General features: G+C 41.5%; 1 protein-coding gene and 1 long non-coding RNA gene across 2 annotated transcripts in view; one reads left to right on the top strand and one right to left on the bottom strand.

The window, feature by feature from the left end:
- The window catches only part of LOC137011229 (uncharacterized), a 52,841-nt gene that overhangs the window by 30,011 nt on the left and 2,395 nt on the right, over nucleotides 1–20,435 (top strand). Inside the window, exons 3-4 of the long non-coding RNA XR_010893456.1 lie at nucleotides 3,604–3,816; nucleotides 4,706–4,887. This is a non-coding gene — a long non-coding RNA (uncharacterized lncRNA). The remainder of the gene's footprint in view (nucleotides 1–3,603; nucleotides 3,817–4,705; nucleotides 4,888–20,435) is intronic.
- tmeff2b (transmembrane protein with EGF-like and two follistatin-like domains 2b) overlaps nucleotides 17,077–20,435 on the bottom strand; it is an 81,530-nt gene continuing 78,171 nt past the window's right edge. Inside the window, exon 9 of the mRNA XM_067373926.1 lies at nucleotides 17,077–17,679. Coding sequence (XP_067230027.1) covers nucleotides 17,583–17,679 — 97 coding nt within the window. The 3' untranslated portion in view covers nucleotides 17,077–17,582. The remainder of the gene's footprint in view (nucleotides 17,680–20,435) is intronic.

Here is a 20,435-nt window from a genome sequence, read left to right as displayed (position 1 = left end):
TTTGTAAGAGTCTTTTCTTACAGTTGATGTCATTCTAAGTTTATTCTGGAAAGAATGTCACACAAACAGTTCTCAAGCCGTTTGAGTGGAGTCATTTTTCCTGCCTGCAGCTGTAGCAGGAGCATGATGAAACTGAACATCAGAAGTGGAAAATTTTGCATTTACATTTCACTATGCAGGGAAATATAGTGAATAATAAAAACACTGTCAGCATGAAACCAAATGTTAAAAATTGTGGTAAAACAGTAAAATTGTGAAAAAAAAGAAGAAAAAGAAGAAAAAAAGTTAACTAACTTGTCATTTTCTTGGGTGTTTGCCTCTTATACACACAAACACAGTATCTTAATTGCTCCCGTTTCCTCCTTTCTGCATTGTTATACATGCCTCCATTATGTCATCTTCCCTCCTTTTTCCTTTGCAGGGTAATGGCTGTGGAAACACAGAGTTCTGGGAGAGGAAAAGAGTCCATTCATGTTCCCCTTGACCTCTGACCTGTACTCTGGGGATACTTTACATGCTCAGATAGATTACATAACACATTATCATTGCATACAAGTACATGCATTTTGGCACAATTCCATGTTGGGTTTTCTAAATGCAAAGCAGTTGACTGGCAAGTGTGTGCTTGTTTATTATTGGGCTAGTTCAGTAGTAAATAACATGGTAATTTAGAACCTTTAATTAATCAGAAAATAGCAGTTTAACATGCATCGCATTTGCAATGAAAGAGAAATTAAGAGACAGAATGAGAGAGAGGGTGAGAGAAATGCACCTGGAAAGTTCTTCTGCCTGTTAGGATTACGTTTAAAAGGGTGGGGTTTCTTGCCTTATCGACTTTCATCTCCATTGTTTTCATTCCGGGGAACTCGTATCCTGATCTCTTTGTTTTTCATGTGAATTATCTCTAAAGTCTTAAAGGTACATGGCTCAGATTGCAAATCATTTAGAAATGACTCGTCGCCCCCTGGAGAAAACATTATGTAATTGCAACATCAGAGCACAAGTGCAGCACACAAACAATCCACTGCTGTTTCTTTGGAAAGTCTTACAGTGAAATGACACAAGGGCAGTGTATGGCAGTTAATACCACAACATCCCCTTTAAACAGTGGGAGTCAAAGAGTATTAATGTGTTCTTGAAGCATTTAGGAAGATACTTTGAAATTAACCCTCATAAAAAGCAACCCTTAACCCAAAACAAAATGTCAAATTGTGATTATAATTTAATAATTTGACATTGTGGAAAATCTGGGAGGTGAGGAAGTAAAACACAAAAGTTACCCAGCTTGTGTGTGAAGAGTAGAGGCTAGTGTTATAGTATATTATAGTATATCACCAGTAGGAGTCAGTAGTGGCATTAACCAAATAACCCATAAACAACTTCATATTTAAGAAATTCCAAGTTCAGTAAGTATATCGAAAGATTATTATTTTTTGAAAGCATCAAAACTTGGCTGAGAATGATGCTAGAAATGTGTCCAGAAAGGTTGGCCGCATATTGTTGTGGCGACAACTGAACTTGTGGAAACATGGTAATATGTTGTACCCACGAGATGGAGATGATTAATAAAATACCATTTTACTTTGAATAAAAATTGCCAGTGTGGCATTAATACATAGCTGTATTGCACGTCCTGATATAGCTGTTACATGCATTCCTACCCCTAAACCTAACCCTACCCATAAGTTATCCCAAAAATCAGAGGGAAGTGATAGATGAATAACACTGATGTAGAAGCACCAATTCATGATTTTAAGCCTAAACTTGACAAAATCTGTAAACTTGTCCCTCAAATCTGATTGGTTGATTTGAATGTTGTTCCAGGATCAACAAAAATGTTGACCCAGGAACATGTTGAACTCAGCAATATCAGGTTATGCTAGCTGTATTACAGTATATTGTATTTTATCTCAAACTTTCTTAACTTTCTGTATTGTCTACATTAATACTTAGGCCTGGGGCCAATTGCATAAACCACTTAGACTAGTCTTAAAATTTAAGACACTAATGTTTTTCTTGAAGAGTGGTCCTAATTTTTTAAAGTCTGTTACATAAAAAGGTAGATTGGTGTAATTTGAATTGGAAAAATAACATTGATTACCCCTTGGTTAACTGCAAGTTGGTCAAACTAGTTCTTAAGACACAGTCTTAATATAGTGACTAAGTTTATGCAACTGGGCCCTGCTGGTTTTACAGACAGGGCTTAGATTAAGCCAGGATTAGGCCTTAATTTAATTAGGACATTTAAGTAGATTTTATAAACATGCCTTAAAGGAACACTCCACTTTTTTGGAAAATAGGCTCATTTTCCAACTCCCCTAGAGTTAAACAGTTGAGTTTTACTGTTTTCGAATCCATTCAGCCGATCTCCGGTTCCGGCGGTACCACTTTTAGCATAGCTTAGCATAGTTCATTGAATCTGATTAGACCGTTAGCATCGCGCTTAAAAATGACCAAAGAGTTTTGATATTTTTCCTATTTAAAACTTGACTCTTCTGTAGTTAAATCGTGTACTAAGACCGACAGAAAATGAAAAGTTGCGATTTTCTAGGCTGATATGGCTAGGAACTATACTCTCATTCAGGCGTAATAATCAAGGAACTTTGCTGCCGTTCCATGGCTGCAGCAGTGCAATGATATTACGCAGCGCCCGTGAGCCCCTGCTTGCACAGGGAACGTGCCTTGCAACCATGGAGACGTATTTGAGAGACGCTGCGTAATATCATTGCGCCTGCTGCAGCCATGATACGGCAGCAAAGTTCCTTGATTATTACGCCTGAATGAAAGTATAGTTCCTAGCCATATCAGCCTAGAAAATCGCAACTTTCATTTTCTGTCGGTCTTAGTACACGATTTAACTACAGAAGAGTCAAGTTTTAAATAGGAAAAATATCAAAACTCTTTGGTCATTTTTAAGCGCGATGCTAACTGTCTAATCAGATTCAATGAACTATGCTAAGCTATGCTGAAAGTGGTACCGCCAGAATCGGAGATCGGCTGAATGGATTCGAAAACGGTAAAACTCAACTGTTTAACTCTAGGGGAGCTGGAAAATGAGCCTATTTTCAAAAAAAGTGGAGTGTTCCTTTAAACATTGCTGTTGTCCACCTTGAGACAAAACAATTGTGCTGACACATTTTAATAAATGTCAGTGCATGTTGATTTCGGTTAAAACAGCTCAAACGCGCGCTGTATGTAAGCTATTGAATTCGACATTGAATTTGCTTTTGGTCTCGCTCTAAGTAATTGTTTACAATGGTTAGAAAATGTGCATTTCAAATGTGCAAATTCAAGTCTTCATCTACGTCAAAATCTGCCGACATATTTACAAATAATGGTTTTTACATACAGCGCATGCGTTCACCTGCTTGTAAACAAAGTTTAGCACTTCCGGCTATGCCAGCACTTCATCTTGAACACTAGGTGGCGGTAATACTCCTAAGGAGTGAGCAGCCAGTAACAAGTAGTAGTAGTAGAAGAAGACCGTCGTCAGTTTAGTTCTCGCGCATGCGTCATGGAGCTCTCGGGAACTAACGTCAGAGGCCTACAAGAGAGAAAATGAATAGTTGAATAAAGTCGTTCTTTTGTTTGTTTTTTTCGCAGGAAAAGTATTATCGTCGCTTGAGAAACGTACAGTTGAGCCACTGTAGTGGCATGGACTATTTAAACATTTTCTTCACTGACTTTCTGGATGGACAAGTTTGGGCCCCCTTAAAGCCAATGGAGGAGTATTCCACCGCTCATATTTAATCACAAAAATATTAATTTGTGATCCGAAGAAGAAAGAAAGACTTACATGGTTGTACCAACATGAGGGTGAGTAATTACTGACAGAATTTTCATTTTTGGGTGAACTATCCCTTTAAGATAAAGATCACATGTAAACATTGATCTGCGAACATAAGCAGAAGCTCAACCAAACCTGCTACATGTCCCACTACATGTTCGTTGATCAATGTTTACATGCGAGTAAAAGCCTAAATTAAACAAGCAATCGATTATCTTCAGAAAAATTGGTCTAAACCGCTCAATTCCTTTTCCGATTTCTTTATGAAGTTAGTAGCACTTTATTTTACAGTCCTGTTCATCATGTACTTACTATGTACTTATGATAGTAATTGTAATAACTGAGTAATAACTAGGTACTAATCCTGAACCTACCCCTAAATCTAACCTTAACCCATGTACTTATATTACCCAGTACTTTCTTAGGTTAGTAAACTGTAAGTACATGTAAGTGCATGTAAAATAAAGTGCAGCCATGAAGTTTTTGAAGCGTCAAAGTGGAAGTTGCAAAGGTAGTCAATGGAAGGAAATCTGACAGCATTCTGTCATCAAAAATATCTTAATTTGTCTTCTAAAGAAGAACGAAAGTCTTACATGTGTGGAACGACATGAGGGTGAGTAATTAATGACGGAATTTTAATTTTAGGGTGAACTAACCCTTTAACAATACTTTAAATGCAGTGCCTCTTCAAACCTTTTGACTCCTGATTAATTATTTTATCATTATTTCTCTCTCTTTTGAACAAGCTCTGTGTCAAAAGTCAATCTCTTTTTTATTGATTTATCATAAAATGAAAAATGCTCTGTTTGCCTTGGATTCATTCATTATTAATAACTTTCTTTTCTCTTTTACCTTTTCTCTCTCTCTTTCTGACCTTGACCCCTATGATCCCTTCTTTACACTTTTCCTTTCTCGAAGACCAAACCCTTCTCCTCCCCTTGTCTCATACTAACCCCAGAAGCAATGGATCTCCCTGCTGGCTCTGTCTGCTGAGCGTCTGCTGTACTTGTTATTGAGATTCCCTGCTGGCAGCCCGGCTCTGGAAAACCTATGGAGAGGGAGGGATGCTGGTGTACCTGGCACTACCATGTGGGAGGAAGGTGGGAATCAGTACTTACAGCATGTCATGAAAATAATTTATTACCTTACAGTCTCAAACACACATCATTCCACAGCCACACACAGCCCTGGTGTAGATTATTCATAACTGTGAGAGAAAATTACCTGTGGTAGCCAGGCTTATTTATAAGGCTTCACATTCCTTCACTGATATAAATTTGCACAGTATATGAGACTCTTGGAAGTCTTTCTTTTGTGCTTTGATGAGAATAGGCTAGAAGCCTGATAAAGCCACACTTAGTATTATCTGAATGTCAAATATCAAACAAGGTGCCCTTTATTTTAAAGATAGCACAAGCACACTTACCAAGCAAACCATTTCATATTTCAAGTTTGTTAGGTTTTGAATGATAAAGCAAAGTGAGTGTCATCGAAATGTGTTCAAAACTAATGTCACGATGAATGCCATTTTTAAAAAACCTTTTAAACCAATTTAAAATTATATATTAAAAGTATATACTGAATATCTAAACTGACCAATCAGAATAGGTGATACAGGTGATATTGGTTAAAGTGATATTGTTTCTTGTTTATCAAAATAAAACTGATATAGACCCATTTTATTGGTATTTAGATAGAATTGGCTTTATTCTTGTCACTGTATCAAGCAGTACATAAAATATTGAGTGAAAAGTGTTTCTGTTGCTACATGTAAAGCTCTGAAATAGACAAAAATTTCACATAATCCACTTTATCTGCGACATAGTATGCAAACACTGCGGAAGCGTCACTAGGGGACGCAGAAATTGTCAGACTTCTCCATTTTCAACTCCTCCCCAACTGCAAGCGGCAAATCTCACTGATCGGTCACCATGAAATCTAAATTTATATTTCTAATAATAATAAATTAATCTGTGCACATCTTTTTATTTAATTTTATTTAATTTTTTTATTTAATTCATGTACCTTTATCTTTAATCAAAATAACTTCCCCTCCCACAGTGACATCTCTACTCCTCTCTGGTGACTTGTTTTTTAGTGTGAGTGGCATACATCTGAGTGAAACAGCTTCTTGAACAAGAAAAAATGTAGGACAGGACTTGATTTTGACTAGCAGTGCTCTTTGGGCATAGCTAATGGGGATCCAATTAAATAAATAAACAAATTTTGTCCATCGGGAATTTTCAATTTCAGCTGCAGCTGAAATTGAAAATGCTCTGAAATGTCTCTGTATTTGAAAAAATATTGTCAAATACATAGACATTTCAAATACACAGAAATTGCCTTTATTCTCATAAATGACCTATCATTGTCCAGAATTAGCCATTTAGGCAAAATATCGAAGAGATCCAATTTATTAAAGGATCTCAAATGAAGCGAGATTGAACTACTAGGTATTTAAAACAGGCCAGTGGAACGAAAAAAAAAATGTGTTGTGCGTGAACTGGCCCATAGTGTGGAAGCGCTGTGAGATTTGTCCAATTTACTACTACATTTTATGTTTATGTTGGTGATTGGAGAGAATGTTTTATTAATTATCGAGACTATTTTAAGATATCAGAGAGATATCATACTCGTATGGGAGCATAATTACCAGCGAATATATAAAAATCAAACTAGCTGTAATCTTTTATTAGTTTGATCAATGCTGATTTACATATCAGCATCCTAGAAAATAAGTACTGTTCTAATATGATTCCCAATTCTGGCAATTGTCAATGAGCACCCTAGCCTGACTCCGTCATACTCATATTCTAGGCAGAATGTGAGTCTGATACTGCTCCATTGCACTTGAATAATGGGGCGTGTCTTAACCGAACCAGTAAAAAAAAAACCTCTGCACTCAATTGGATAGACCTACAACCAATCAGAGCAACGCAGTAAGTGACGTATGTTGAACTTGTACTTAAACTTTTGCCGAATCCCGTTGGAAACACGGCAAACACATCTTTCCCATCGACAAATGCCTTGATTGCGGTTCTTTGTTCGTCTTATAAAATTCATGCGCTGTCGATTTCTTTTATTACAGACATGATAGCGGAATCTAAACATCTTACTTCTCCAGCTGCAGTCACCGTTGGTGGAAACCAATTCAACCCAAGCGCTCTTTGATGACGTGGGTGGTTACGTAACCGCAGATAGCCTGTCCATCGTCGATTAAAGCCCGCCCTGGTAATTTGATTGGCTTGGCCTTCTGGGAGCCGAGCATAATTACTCCACAATGGATCGAGTCCAGACCGAACTTCCCGTCCAAAAAATGTTGTGGGCGGGGTTCGGGCTGGCACCCAGGCTATAAGCACCCATGCCCACAGTGAAATCTGATTGGTCAACAATTTACATTGTGAAAATTTTTTTAGCATGTTCTGATTGACTGACTTGTGCAAAAACACTTTCTCTTTCAATGAAAAATTTTTCAAAACAATCGTTCAGATGATGAACGAATGACAAGGAAGCACAAAAAAATAAACATACAGTACAAAAGAGTAAATACAAACAAGAGTTTGTTGTTAGTCACCAACAGCACAGCAGCTCCAGACAATCAATGACACTCAAACCTAGTGTAGTCTGTTTTAAGGTCTTCCCGCTTAGCTCTCTCCAGCGCTGGAAAGATTTTCTAATATTAACGTGTATCCTAAAGTGCTTGCCCAGTCATAACACTTTATTCCAGTGATATTCTTTTGTATTGTCTCATCTCTCTTTCTGCATCTCTCTTTCTGTTTTGCTCGTTCTGTCTCCTCGACCGTCATACGCCCCCCTAATGCTGATTGGTTACACATTTGTTGTTGGTGTCTGTTCGACTAACTTGAAAAATGACTTAACCCGCCTTTAAGCAGATGATTTTGCTAAACTAACACAATACAACAAGATGAAGGAAGGCGTCAGCAAATGCAACATTAAAAAGTGACCATAGTAAGAGTACCATAGCAAAAACTTGTACAGTTATATTAAGTTTATGCACATAAAAACACAAACCAACTCATTCTCACCTGTGAAAGTTTATCCCATTTCCAAAATAAGTATGTCAGAATTCACAGTAGCCTACTCAGAAAAGAGTAGGCAAAAAGTACCCGGATGACTTACGATTGTCGGCTAGATTCTGAACGATGGGCACTTTACTATCCAATGAGGCCACATTTGTAAATTTGTTTTTGATTTGAAAATGACAGTGAAGTGACACAACTGACACTGGTAGGTCATGTGATAATGACAATATGGCAAATGTAGTATGTCCAGATTATATTCATACTACACATTCATACTACACTCTAAAAAATGCTGGGTTAAAAACAACCCAAGTTGGGTTGAAAATGGACAAACCCAGCAATTGGGTTGTTTTAACCCAGCGGTTGTTATGACAGAGACACCGGAGGCAGAGATAAAAGCAATGATGCAGTTTATTGAGGTGATCAGCAGAGACACAGGTGAGTAGACTGGTGAATACGAAGATTATGACTGAGAATGATGGATAATACTGTCCTTGTTCTTTGTGCAGGTGATCTTGGAGGAAGACGCTGGAGCTGGCAGACGAACACACTCACACACAGGAAGGTAAGCACACAGGGAGACCAGGAGACGATGGAGACGAAGGAGATAATGGAGACAGGTAAGTATCACTTTTGGAGTCCTTGAAGGTAAGCATACAACAGGTTGTATCACAAACGAGACCGGACGATGTGTGTGTGTGAGTGTGTGGCTTTTATCCTGTGGTTGATGATGTGCAGGTGGCGGTGATTAGTAGGCTGGTGATTGAGTGCGTGGGTAAGGAAGTGAGGTGGAACCTGACGTGTCTGTGACAGTACCCCCCCTCCCACGGCCCGCTCCAGAGGGCCGTGGACCCCGACGTTGTGGTGGTCGTCCTCGAGGTCGTGGGGCAGGTCTGTCTGGGTGATTGGTGTGGAAGGTCTGTAACAAAGCAGGATCAAGGATATCATTCTTGGGGACCCATGAGCGTTCTTCGGGCCCGTAGCCCTCCCAGTCCACCAGATACTCTAAAAGACCACCACGGCGCCGGGAGTCCAGAATCTCACGTACAACGTAGGCTGTTCCATCAACCAGAATGAGTGGAAGGGGGGGCTCGACGGCTGTCACGTCAGGTTCTGTGGGAGGAAGAACAGAAGGGTGGTGAGGTTTTAATAGTGAAACATGGAAAGTTGGGTGAATTCTCTTGTATTGTGCTGGGAGTTGTAACCGGTAAGTGACAGGGTTGATCTGTTGCAGGATGGTGAACGGGCCAATGAAGCGGGGACTCAGCTTCTTGCAGGGCAGGCGCATCTTGATGTCTCTGGTGGACAGCCAGACCTTCTGCCCCGGTTGGTAGTTTGGAGCGTGGGAGCGCCGAAGGTCGGCTGTCGTCTTGCGCCTGCGCAGGGCTCTCTGTAGCTGGTGGTGAGCTGAGTCCCATACCCTCTCGCTCTCCCGGAACCAGTGGTCGACAGCTGGAACGTTGGAGGGTTCCCCGTCCCAGGGGAACAGTGGGGGCTGGAAGCCGAGCACGCATTGGAAAGGTGTTAATCCAGTTGTAGCTTGACAGAGGGAGTTCTGGGCGTACTCGGCCCAGCCCAGGTACTGGTTCCAGGAGTCCTGGTGGCCATGACAGAAGGTACGCAGGAAGCGGCCGATCTCCTGGATCTTCCGTTCCGTCTGCCCGTTCGACTGAGGATGGTATCCAGACGACAGACTGACGGTCACACCCAGGAAGGAGAAGAAGGCCTTCCAGACCCGCGAGATGAATTGTGGTCCTCTGTCTGAGACTATGTCTTCGGGGATTCCGTAGTGACGGAAGACATGGTTGAACATTAACTCTGCTGTGGTCATAGCAGTTGGTAGACCCTCCAGGGGAATAAGGCGGCAGGCTTTAGAGAAGCGGTCTACGACGACCAGAATGCAGGTGTTACCATCAGACTCGGGGAGATCCGTGACAAAATCTACTCCCAGGTGTGACCATGGTCTCTCAGGAACGGGCAGAGGAAGAAGCTTGCCGGTGGGAAGATGGCGTGGGCTCTTGGAGATGGCGCACTCCCTGCAGCCCTGCACGTACCTCCTGACATCGCTGGCCATGTTTGGCCACCAGAAGCGCTGTTTGAGCAGCGAGAGGGTTTCATTGACCCCCGGGTGACCAGTGCCAAGTGAAGTGTGAACGGAGTGCAGAAGTGGAGTGCGTCGTGTCCTGGTGATGTAGCGCAAGCCTTGGGGACAACCCGGCGGAGTGCGTGATGAGGCATTGGAGGAGGATAAGATCTCTTCTGACCATTCAATGGGGCTGACGAAAATGGATTCTGGCAGGATGGTTTCAGGTTCTTCGTTCTTTTCTTCTGGTGAGTGGAGACGAGAGAGAGCATCGGCTTTCAGGTTCTTAGAGCCAGGTCTGTATGAGATGGTGAAATGGAACCTTGAGAAGAACATCGCCCAGCGGGCTTGGCGAGGGCTGAGTCGTTTGGCGGCTTTCAGATACTCAAGGTTTTTGTGGTCGGTAAATACCTGAAAGGGATGATTGGCCCCCTCCAACCAATGCCTCCACTCCTCAAGGGCGAGTTTTACAGCCAGGAGTTCACGGTCCCCGATGTCATAATTAACCTCCGCCGGGTTGAGCTTGCGGGAGAAGAAGGCACATGGATGGAGCCTACTTGGATTCCCCTGCTGCTGCGAAAGGACCGCTCCCACTCCTGTGGTGGAGGCGTCCACCTCCACGACGAATGGTAGGTCCGGGTGAGGGTGGACGAGGAGGGGAGCGGTGGTGAAGGCTTTCTTGAGGGTTTCAAATGCTTCTGTGGCAGTTTGGGACCAGGACAGAGACTTGGGCTGCTTGCGGAGGAGGTTGGTGAGTGGGCAAACGATGGTACTGTAGTTTTTGATAAATCGACGGTAGAAGTTGGAGAAAACAAGGAATCGTTGGAGTTCTTTTACGGTGCTTGGAGCTGGCCAGTTTTGGATGGCAGATACCTTCCCCTCGTCCATCCGGATGCCACTGTGATCGATGATGTATCCAAGGAAGTGGACAGAGGGCTGGTGGAAAGAGCACTTCTCTGCTTTCAGGAACAGATGGTATTGCCGTAAGCGTTGGAGGACCTCCGCAACGTGGTGGCGATGTTCGGCCAAGCTCCGGGAGTATATCAAGATGTCATCGATATATACCAACACGAACTTGTGGAGAAACTCCCGGAGCACCTCGTGGATGAAATCCTGGAATACGGAGGGGGCGTTGACCAGGCCATACGGCATCACGAGATATTCGTAGTGACCGGTGGGCGTGACGAAGGCGGTCTTCCACTCGTCCCCCTCGCGTATCCGGATGAGGTTATACGCGCTGCGGAGGTCCAGCTTGGTGAACACAGTGGCACCACGGAGATGTTCCAGGGCCGCTGGGACGAGGGGAAGTGGGTACCGGAACTTTACTGTAATCTTGTTGAGTGACCGGTAATCGATGCATGGCCGCAAGCCTCCGTCCTTCTTGGCAACGAAGAAGAAGCTTGAAGCAGCAGGGGAAGTAGACGGGCGGATGTATCCTTGGTTAAGGGCCTCTTTGATGTATTCCTCCATGGCCTTCTCCTCCGGCACTGATAGGGGGTAAATGCGTCCCCTAGGCACTGGTTCACCCGGCAACAGATCTATGGCGCAGTCCCATGGCCGGTGTGGAGGAAGCTTGGAGGCGCGTTGTGGGCAGAAGACGTCACTGAAGGGGGCGTAGTCGGGAGGTATGTCAACGGAGCGTTTTTCTACAGGGCTTTCGATGGAGGTAGCATTGATGGAGAGGTTCTTGGGGTGAGGATGCTTTGGAACAGGAAGATCTGGAAAGCAGCTGGAGAAACAGTGGTCGCCCCGCTTCAGGACTTCGCCCGTGCGCCAGGAGATGGTGGGATTATGGAGCTCCAGCCACGGGCGCCCTAGAACCACGTCAGCGGTGGACTCCTCCAGAACCAGCAGATGGATGAGTTCATGATGGAAGATACCCACTTGTAGTTGAAGAGGTCCAGCGACACGGCGAACCGTCTTATGGCTCAGGGGTTTGCCCGTGATGGAGTTGATTTGATAGTGAGTCGGAGACGGCGAGGTCTTGAGCCCGAAGTGTCGACAGAGGGCGCCGGAAATGAAGTTTCCTGCTGACCCTGAGTCGAGGAGTGCCACCACTGGAATGGAAATGTCAGCAGCAGTAAGGTTTACAATTGTAGTGAGTGGTTTCATGTTCTGAATAGAGGGAATGATGGCACTCACCACAGGTCGAGGAGGACGGGTTGGGCATGTTGAGATGACATGCCCAGGTAATCCACAGTATAAGCACAGACTCAGGGTCAGCCTTCTCTGTCTTTCTGTTGGTGATAAACGGGAGTTATCCAACTGCATAGGTTCGGTGGCTGGTTCTGGAGAGCTGACGGGTTCGGACCGACGGAGAAACGTGCCGGCGAGTGGCTGGCCCTGGTGCTCAAGGAGACACGACTGCATACGAGAACCCACTCTGATGGCAAGCTGGATGAAGCGTTCGAGTCCTAAGGAGTCCTCGTATGCAGCGAGATGCAGCCGCACGTTGGGTTCCAAACCCTGTCGGAAGGTGGTGATGAGGGCTTGTTCGTTCCATCCACTGTTTGCGGCGAGTGTTCGGAACTGCAAGGCATAATCGTTAACTGTATTGTTTCCTTGTTTTAAATTATACAGTTTCTCACCAGTTGTTGAATCAGTCAAGGGTCTACCGAAAACGTCTCTGAAGTGAGAAACAAAAGCAGCATAGGATTTTACAACAGGTCCTTTCTGAGCCCAGAGGGAATCTGCCCATTGAAGAGCCTTGCCTTGCAGTTGGGAAATCACGAACGCTATCTTCGCCATGTCGGTAGGATATAAGTGCGGCTGCATCTCCAGGACCAACTCACATTGAAGGAGGAATCCACTGCAGTCCTCCGCCGATCCTGAGAAGGGCGCCGGTTTGGCCATGGGACTGGCGGTGAATACAGGAGAAGCAGCGGTGGTGGTGGATGCGGAAGCAGCCGCGGCGGTGGATACAGGTGACGGTGATGGTGGTTGTGGAGTGAGAGCTCGTCTGAGAGCATCCACGAGCTCTTGAAACGGGTCGTGATGGCTCATGCTGATCGACAGTTGTTAGGGTCCGGTCTTCTGTTATGACAGAGACACCGGAGGCAGAGATAAAAGCAATGATGCAGTTTATTGAGGTGATCAGCAGAGACACAGGTGAGTAGACTGGTGAATACGAAGATTATGACTGAGAATGATGGATAATACTGTCCTTGTTCTTTGTGCAGGTGATCTTGGAGGAAGACGCTGGAGCTGGCAGACGAACACACTCACACACAGGAAGGTAAGCACACAGGGAGACCAGGAGACGATGGAGACGAAGGAGATAATGGAGACAGGTAAGTATCACTTTTGGAGTCCTTGAAGGTAAGCATACAACAGGTTGTATCACAAACGAGACCGGACGATGTGTGTGTGTGAGTGTGTGGCTTTTATCCTGTGGTTGATGATGTGCAGGTGGCGGTGATTAGTAGGCTGGTGATTGAGTGCGTGGGTAAGGAAGTGAGGTGGAACCTGACGTGTCTGTGACAGCGGTAGTGTTAAATGTTTGCCCAACCTGCTGGGTAGTTTTATTTAACTCAACTATTGTTTAAAAATGACTGTATTGCTTAATTAAAATTAACACAAAGTATGTTGTATATTAAATTGCTTATTAATACATTTATATTAATAAACTATTAAACTATTAAATTTATATTAATAAAATATTAAAGCTTATTAATAAACATTCACCTTTTGTCTATTATTGTTGTCTCTTAACTGCATCTGGTTTTTAATTTCCCAAATATTTTGGGTTCATTTTAAGCTAACCATATAGCAATTTTTAAATAATAGTCGGTTTAAATAAAACTACCTAGCAGGATGGGCAAACATTTAACCCAACCGCTGTGTTAAAACAACCCAATCGCTGGGTTTGTCCATTTTCAACCCAACTTGGGTTGTTTTTAACCAAGCATTTTTTAGAGTGTATATAGAACATACTTTTTAGCATTTGCGAAGTAATTACTTATTCAAAATAAGTATGTACTCAAGAGCCTGACTGTTTCTATAGCAACTGAAGCTTCTAATGGCAACTGCAGTGACACATTGATTTTTACTAATTGGTGATTTATTTAAAATGCTGGACTTATTCCGCCAGTGTGTTGCACTTTCTTTGTATATCTAAAGTCTTTGTAAATCTTGATATAATACTATATATTGATGGTCGAAAACATCGGAATTAAGACATTTTTGGGTGCATCAGCGAAAAAACTAATCCAATACGTCCATAGAAATGTTTTGCATTTTACGCAAGTAGATTAAAACAGTGGCCAGTAGCACACCTACTATATGTGAGTGCATATGCTGTGCTGTGCAAATGGGGTATGTGAATAATGGCTGTAAAAATAACCACAATTCTTAGCGAATAATCAGAATAATAAAATTGCATGTAAACGGGAGTAAAGAGTTTTGCTTTTCTTGTGTAACTATCTTACTGTGATCACATTGGTGCACACTGCCATCGTGTGGCCATTGATCATAATGGAAACGAGAAACAGGAATCATAAAACTCTTGTTCTCTTTCATGCATCATTTGTAGTTTTATTTATCTATGCTTGCTCACACACATACACACTCACGCCATCCTGTCTCCCAAGGACTGCTGGATTTGTTCCACAAGTTATCTTAGGTCACAGAGGGCATTGGTAACAGTGCAACACACACACACACACACTACTTGTTGGCGGTGATTGTATTTGACAGCTCAGAGGCGTAGGAGAGAGCCGGACTGAGGTTGTGACAGCCTCTCTGCTGTCGGATCTTGTGGCAGCATTGATTGCTGGGTAATGGGTGCGGCTCACAGCCATCGACCGGCTGCTGGGCTTCATCCGCCTACAACTCCCTTTGGGCCGAAGGAGGCAGACAGACAGACTTTCCTTTCCTGCTCGTGTCAGATTGTGCTAAGAGAAACAAGGTGACGAGAAAGGATGCATCTCAGTCCTGTAGCTAATCAACAGAGTTCTGGGTACTTCTAAATCCGTGATAATATTGATATTTTTCACAAGTAACAGGACCTTCAAACTTGGAAGGTTAAGCAAATTAGCAGGAAGAAATGTTGCAGGAAGGTTAAGGACAATTTAGGAAAACAATTTTGCTGAAGAGATTGTAAGACCTTGTTATTTTGTAGTTTTATACTTTATATAATTCCGTTTATACTCCAGGTTTTACTCTTACACAAATTAAGGCCTTAAAAGGGTTTTACTTTTTTTTGTTTTTTGTTTTTTTGCAGTGGAATCAGAAGTAACAGTAAAAGTTATTTTGGCCCAGTTTCACAGACATAATAAGCCTTAGTTCATTTAGGGCATTTAAGTAGCTTTTATAAACTTTCAGTTAAAACAGCTCAAACATGCATTTTAGTCTAGGACTAGCTTAAGCCTTGTATGTGAAACCGGAGATTCATGTTATAGTGCTTGGGAATTAGCCATTTTTATTTATATATTCTGTAAAATGAATTAAAAAAATAATGGATATCTGTTGGAAGTTGTATTTTCAAACTCTGAATAGTTGCTAGTACAACTCATTGTGTTTCTCCCTAGACATTTACATTTAGAGAATGTATTGCATTCCCATTCAATTTATTTCTTACATTTTATTTTCTTTGTCTTAAAAAGGTCTTAAAATGTTTTGAATTTACCTTCATAAAGCCTGCAGAAACCCTGTACTGTATACATGAAAATAAATTGATTAAGATTTTGTCTTGTTTTCCAATAAAAATATCGAAACATTCTTAAAACAACATAAATTTACTTAAAATGCAAAATTGCATAAGAAATTATTTTCAAAGACCATAATTGGCCAAATGTTTTGGCATAATTGGCAAAAGGTTTTAAACCGTTTTGCTTGTGAGTGTACTTCTGCTGCACCAATATTAAAATTATGGCCGATACAGATAAGCCAGTAATAATTTATTATGATAAATGGCCAATATTTAAATTCTATACTATATAATGAAAAAAAAAAAAAATGTTGAAGATTAAATTATTAGTGTTTTAAAGATCAACTTTAAGTGACTTATAGATGATGGCAAAGGTATTCTAAATGTAAAAAAAAAAATTCTAAATTAAAATGCACAATTAAATATTCAATACAGCTGATAACCAATATGGTGCCGATATATTGTGCATTCTCTAAAAATACCAAGAATATTATTTTCGGTAACACTTTACAGTAAGTTCTCATTTGTTAACATTGTAAACATTTGTTAATGCATTAACTAACATAAACTAACAATGAGTAATATATTGTACAGACTTTATTAACCTTTGTTAATGTTGTTTAATAAAAATGCAATCATAGTGCATTAAATTTGTCACTTTTTGAGGGTGAGCAAAAACACCGTTTTTGTGTGTCCCTTTAAATGCAAATGAGCTGCTGCTCCTACGAAGAGGGCGGAGTTTCAGTAGCTTGCGTTAGCAGCGCCGATTACCTCACGCAGACTCACTTAAAATGTCAGAAACTGTTCAGCCTTTTATGTTCAAAACGGAGTCGGACAGTGATGGAGACTCAAGAAGAAGTGACAACATGTAGAATGCAACAGGACATTTCTGAATGGTTAATTGATGAATTTATGTAGCTGATGTGGAGTTAACTATCTTAAAGTCATTGATAAGCATATTCTGTCATGATAACTGCTCATGTGGGAACTGTTGTAAGATGCCTACAGAGTCAGAGAGTATATGCTGCATGAAGATAGAACAGGTATAGTTTAGTTTAATTATGGTTATAACTTATGTTGTCATCTTGCTTTTATGACATGCTATTGCATTTGTGTTACGTACTGTATTGCAATAACATGGCCTCACCCCCTTTGTTGTGTTCTCAGGGGCAGTTTATGTAAATTTTAGGGTTAGTGATGTCACCAACCCAGGAAGAAGCTTGTTGTAGTCTCTACCAGCCGTTTGTTGTAGTCCTTAAAAAGCAATTTCTTTAAAAGCAAATATCTCCCTTTGCTTTGAACTTTGAGCGTTGTAACTTTGCAGATGTTGTTTATGCTCAAACAGCAACATTACACACTAACTAAAGTTAGAAAAGTGAAATCATAATCAACCACCCCTTTAACTAATGTACTTAACTAACATTACCAAATGAAACCTTATTGTACTTGATTTTTTTGCATTGTGGAGGTCAGTCATACACGATGCATCAAGTCACATGATATAAATTATTTATTTACATTACAGCGAATAAAAACGAAGAAAAAGAACATCACAAGTATGTTAACCTATTGGAAATATATAATACATAATCAAAGAGACCCTTGGTGGGCTCATTTTTTTCGATGGTGTCATAGACAACAAATACAAGGCAACATGTGGCACACTGCTCCAGTCATCCATCCGTCATCCATTCATCCATCCGTCCATGCGACCTCCTCTTTTCCAGACTGTTGCAACCCCAGGGAAGGGGTGTTTTTGGCTGTACGCTCTGACGAAGCTGACTGCCTGTTCTCTTTCCCACTTAGCCTGCAGGCCAGGTGGGAAAAACCCCTGCAGGCCCGTCCCATGAGGCCCATCCCCTGTTTGCTTCCCATGGGAATCGAGACGAGAAGTTTTGCACAATGCCAGGAGTCCCGCCTCAGTTCTTACACACCTGTCTGGAGGGGTGTGTGTGTTCCCACAATTCCCTGGGGCCTTTCTCTGCTGTCTTTAGCACGTGTCACTGTAAGTTTAAGGGTTCGTCAGATGAGTCTGGTGGAGGCCCGCAGGGTGTTTTCGGAGTTGAAGTGTGGAACGTTTTGTTTCTGCCGTGCTATCCGATTCCCACGTGGACACCTTCTGTAAACACACAAAAAAGAAAGTTTTATAATCCAAACCATCTTCCCAAACTTGTAATAAGAAGTGCATATATATAGGAACTACATTTTAATTAAAATAATGCAGTTTCATGGCTGCTAAGAAATATGTATGGCCATTAATTTTCTCAATTCAGCTGCTATTGATTAGTGTGGCAAAAAGTTAATTTTAGGCTGTGAATGTAATGCTTTAAGACTTGGTAGTTTATTAGTTTCCTCAACCCGTACAGCCAGTGAGTTAAAGGTTCTCTTCACTGTGTAAAACTTAATGTTTGCGAGCGAGTGGATGGAACTAATTAAAACAGGAACAGCTTTGGTCTGGTCAGGAATCAGTGTCCCCCACGTACCCTGCTGCCTCCGAGCCGATTTAAGAGCCAGGGGCGCACTCTGCCCTATGCAAAACATGACATTTAATAAAGCGACGAGGAAAATATAATAAAGATTCCCTGTGGTGGAAGGTTTCCCCTGCCGAGCTGCTAGGGTAGAGAGAGAAGCTGTTAATGAGACAATTTAAACCACAGCAAGTGCCTGTCTGTCGGTATCTGATCTCCATTCGTCTCTCGCTCTCCGCCTCCCCTTTTCTGAGCATTTTATACATTATGATTAGAGCTGTTAATTTAACGCATAAACATAGAACAATTAATTATACAAAAACAACCTGTTGAAAAATTAACACGTTTAATCATGCCCACTGACCTGAATGTAAGTACTATAACAAGCAGTGTTGGGGGTAAATCATTGCAAGTAATGCAAGTTATGTAATCAGATTACATAATCAGTTATATTTTTTCAAGTAATTAGTGAAGTAACACCACTTTACTTTTTCAAATAAGTAATGCAAGTTACTTAATACTTTTCTCTTTTATTCACTGACACCTCTCCTGTCCTCATGTTGAGAGAAATCTGAAGTAAGTGCAGAGGCAGAGGCACTTCCTGAGGCTTATTCATTTCACCTTTGGCGTGAAAGGGCCTTTACAGTTGCCAAAAATAGAACTTTTATAGGGTTTTTTTTTTATTATTAAAAATACAAGCAAGCCCAGTCTAGGTGAGAAAAAGTTATGTAAAAGTAAATTAATATAAACACAATTAGTTACTTTCCATTAAAAAGTAATGCAATTAGTTACTTTTTAGGGAGTAATGCAATTTTGTAATGCATGTAATTGCTTTTAAAATGAACTTTCCCCAACAAGTAATATTTTCAGAAAAAAAAGGTAATGCAGCAGGCTGACTGGTAAGAACATAGAGCAACAATATAAAATAGTCCTGTTTGAAAGACTAATTTTAAAAAAGTTGGATTACTATTGTAGGCCAATGACAGGCTTTAATGATCTACTGTTCAAAGTTTGAATTTTGTGATTGGTGGTCCAGCTATTAAATTACAAAGGGCCAAGCAATAGGAAGTCAATAAAAAAAAAAGACTAATTTCAAGTGACTGGAAAACTGACCAATCATTATAGTCCCTCTAAATGGGTGGGGTTTGAATGGGGTTAAATTTAATAAGCTGCTGTGCCCGATTCCAAAAAAGTTAGGACACTGTACAGATTGTGAATAAAAAAGGGATGCAATAATTTACAAATCTCATAAACTCATATTTTATTCACAGCAGAATATAGATAACATATCAAATGTTGAAAGTGAGACATTTTGAAATGTCATGCCAAATATTGGCTCATTTTGGATTTCATGAGAGCTACACATTCCCAAAAAATTGGGACAGGTAGCAATAAGTGGCCGGAAATGTTAAATGTACATATAAGGAACAGCTGGAGGACAAATTTGCAACTTATTAGGTCAATTGGGTATAAAAAGAGCCTCTCAGAGTGGCAGTGTCTCTCAGAAGTCAAGATGGGCAGAGGATCACCAATTCCCCCAATGCTGCGATGAAAAATAGTGGAGCAATATCAGAAAGGAGTTTCTCAGAGAAAAATTGCAAAGACTTTGAAGTTATCATCATCTACAGTGCATAATATCATCCAAAGATTCAGAGAATCTGGAACAATCTCTGTGCGTTAGGGTCAAGGCCGGAAAACCATACTGGATGCCCGTGATCTTCGGGCCCTTAGACAGCACTGCATCACATACGGAATGCTACTGTAATGGAGATCACAACATGGGCTCAGGAATACTTCCAGAAAACATTGTCGGTGAACACAATCCACCGTGCCATTCGCCGTTGCCGGCTAAAACTCTATAGGTCAAAAAAGAAGCCATATCTAAACATGATCCAGAAGCGCAGGCGTTTTCTCTGGGCCAAGGCTCATTTAAAATGGACTGTGGCAAAGTGGAAAACTGTTCTGTGGTCAGACGAATCAAAATTTGAAGTTCTTTTTGGAAAAGTGGGACGCCATGTCATCCGGACTAAAGAGGACAAGGACAACACAAGTTGTTATCAGCGCTCAGTTCAGAAGCCTGCATCTCTGATGGTATGGGGTTGCGTGTGGCATGGGCAGCTTACACATCTGGAAAGGCACCATCAATGCTGAAAGGTATATGCAAGTTCTAGAACAACATATGCTCCCATCCAGATGTCATCTCTTTCAGGGAAGACCTTGCATTTTCCAAACATGACAATGCCAGACCACATACTGCATCAATTACATCATGGCTGTGTAAAAGGAGGATCCGGGTACTGAAATGGCCAGCCTGAAGTCCAGATCTTTCACCCATAGAAAACATTTGGCGCATCATAAAGAGGAAGATGCGACAAAGAAGACCTAAGACAGTTGAGCAACTAGAAGC

This window comes from Chanodichthys erythropterus, chromosome 21, assembly GCF_024489055.1.
Source record: "Chanodichthys erythropterus isolate Z2021 chromosome 21, ASM2448905v1, whole genome shotgun sequence".
Lineage (NCBI taxonomy): Eukaryota > Metazoa > Chordata > Actinopteri > Cypriniformes > Xenocyprididae > Chanodichthys > Chanodichthys erythropterus.
Note: the sequence above shows the minus strand (reverse complement) of the source record. Positions and strands in the feature narration are given on the sequence as shown.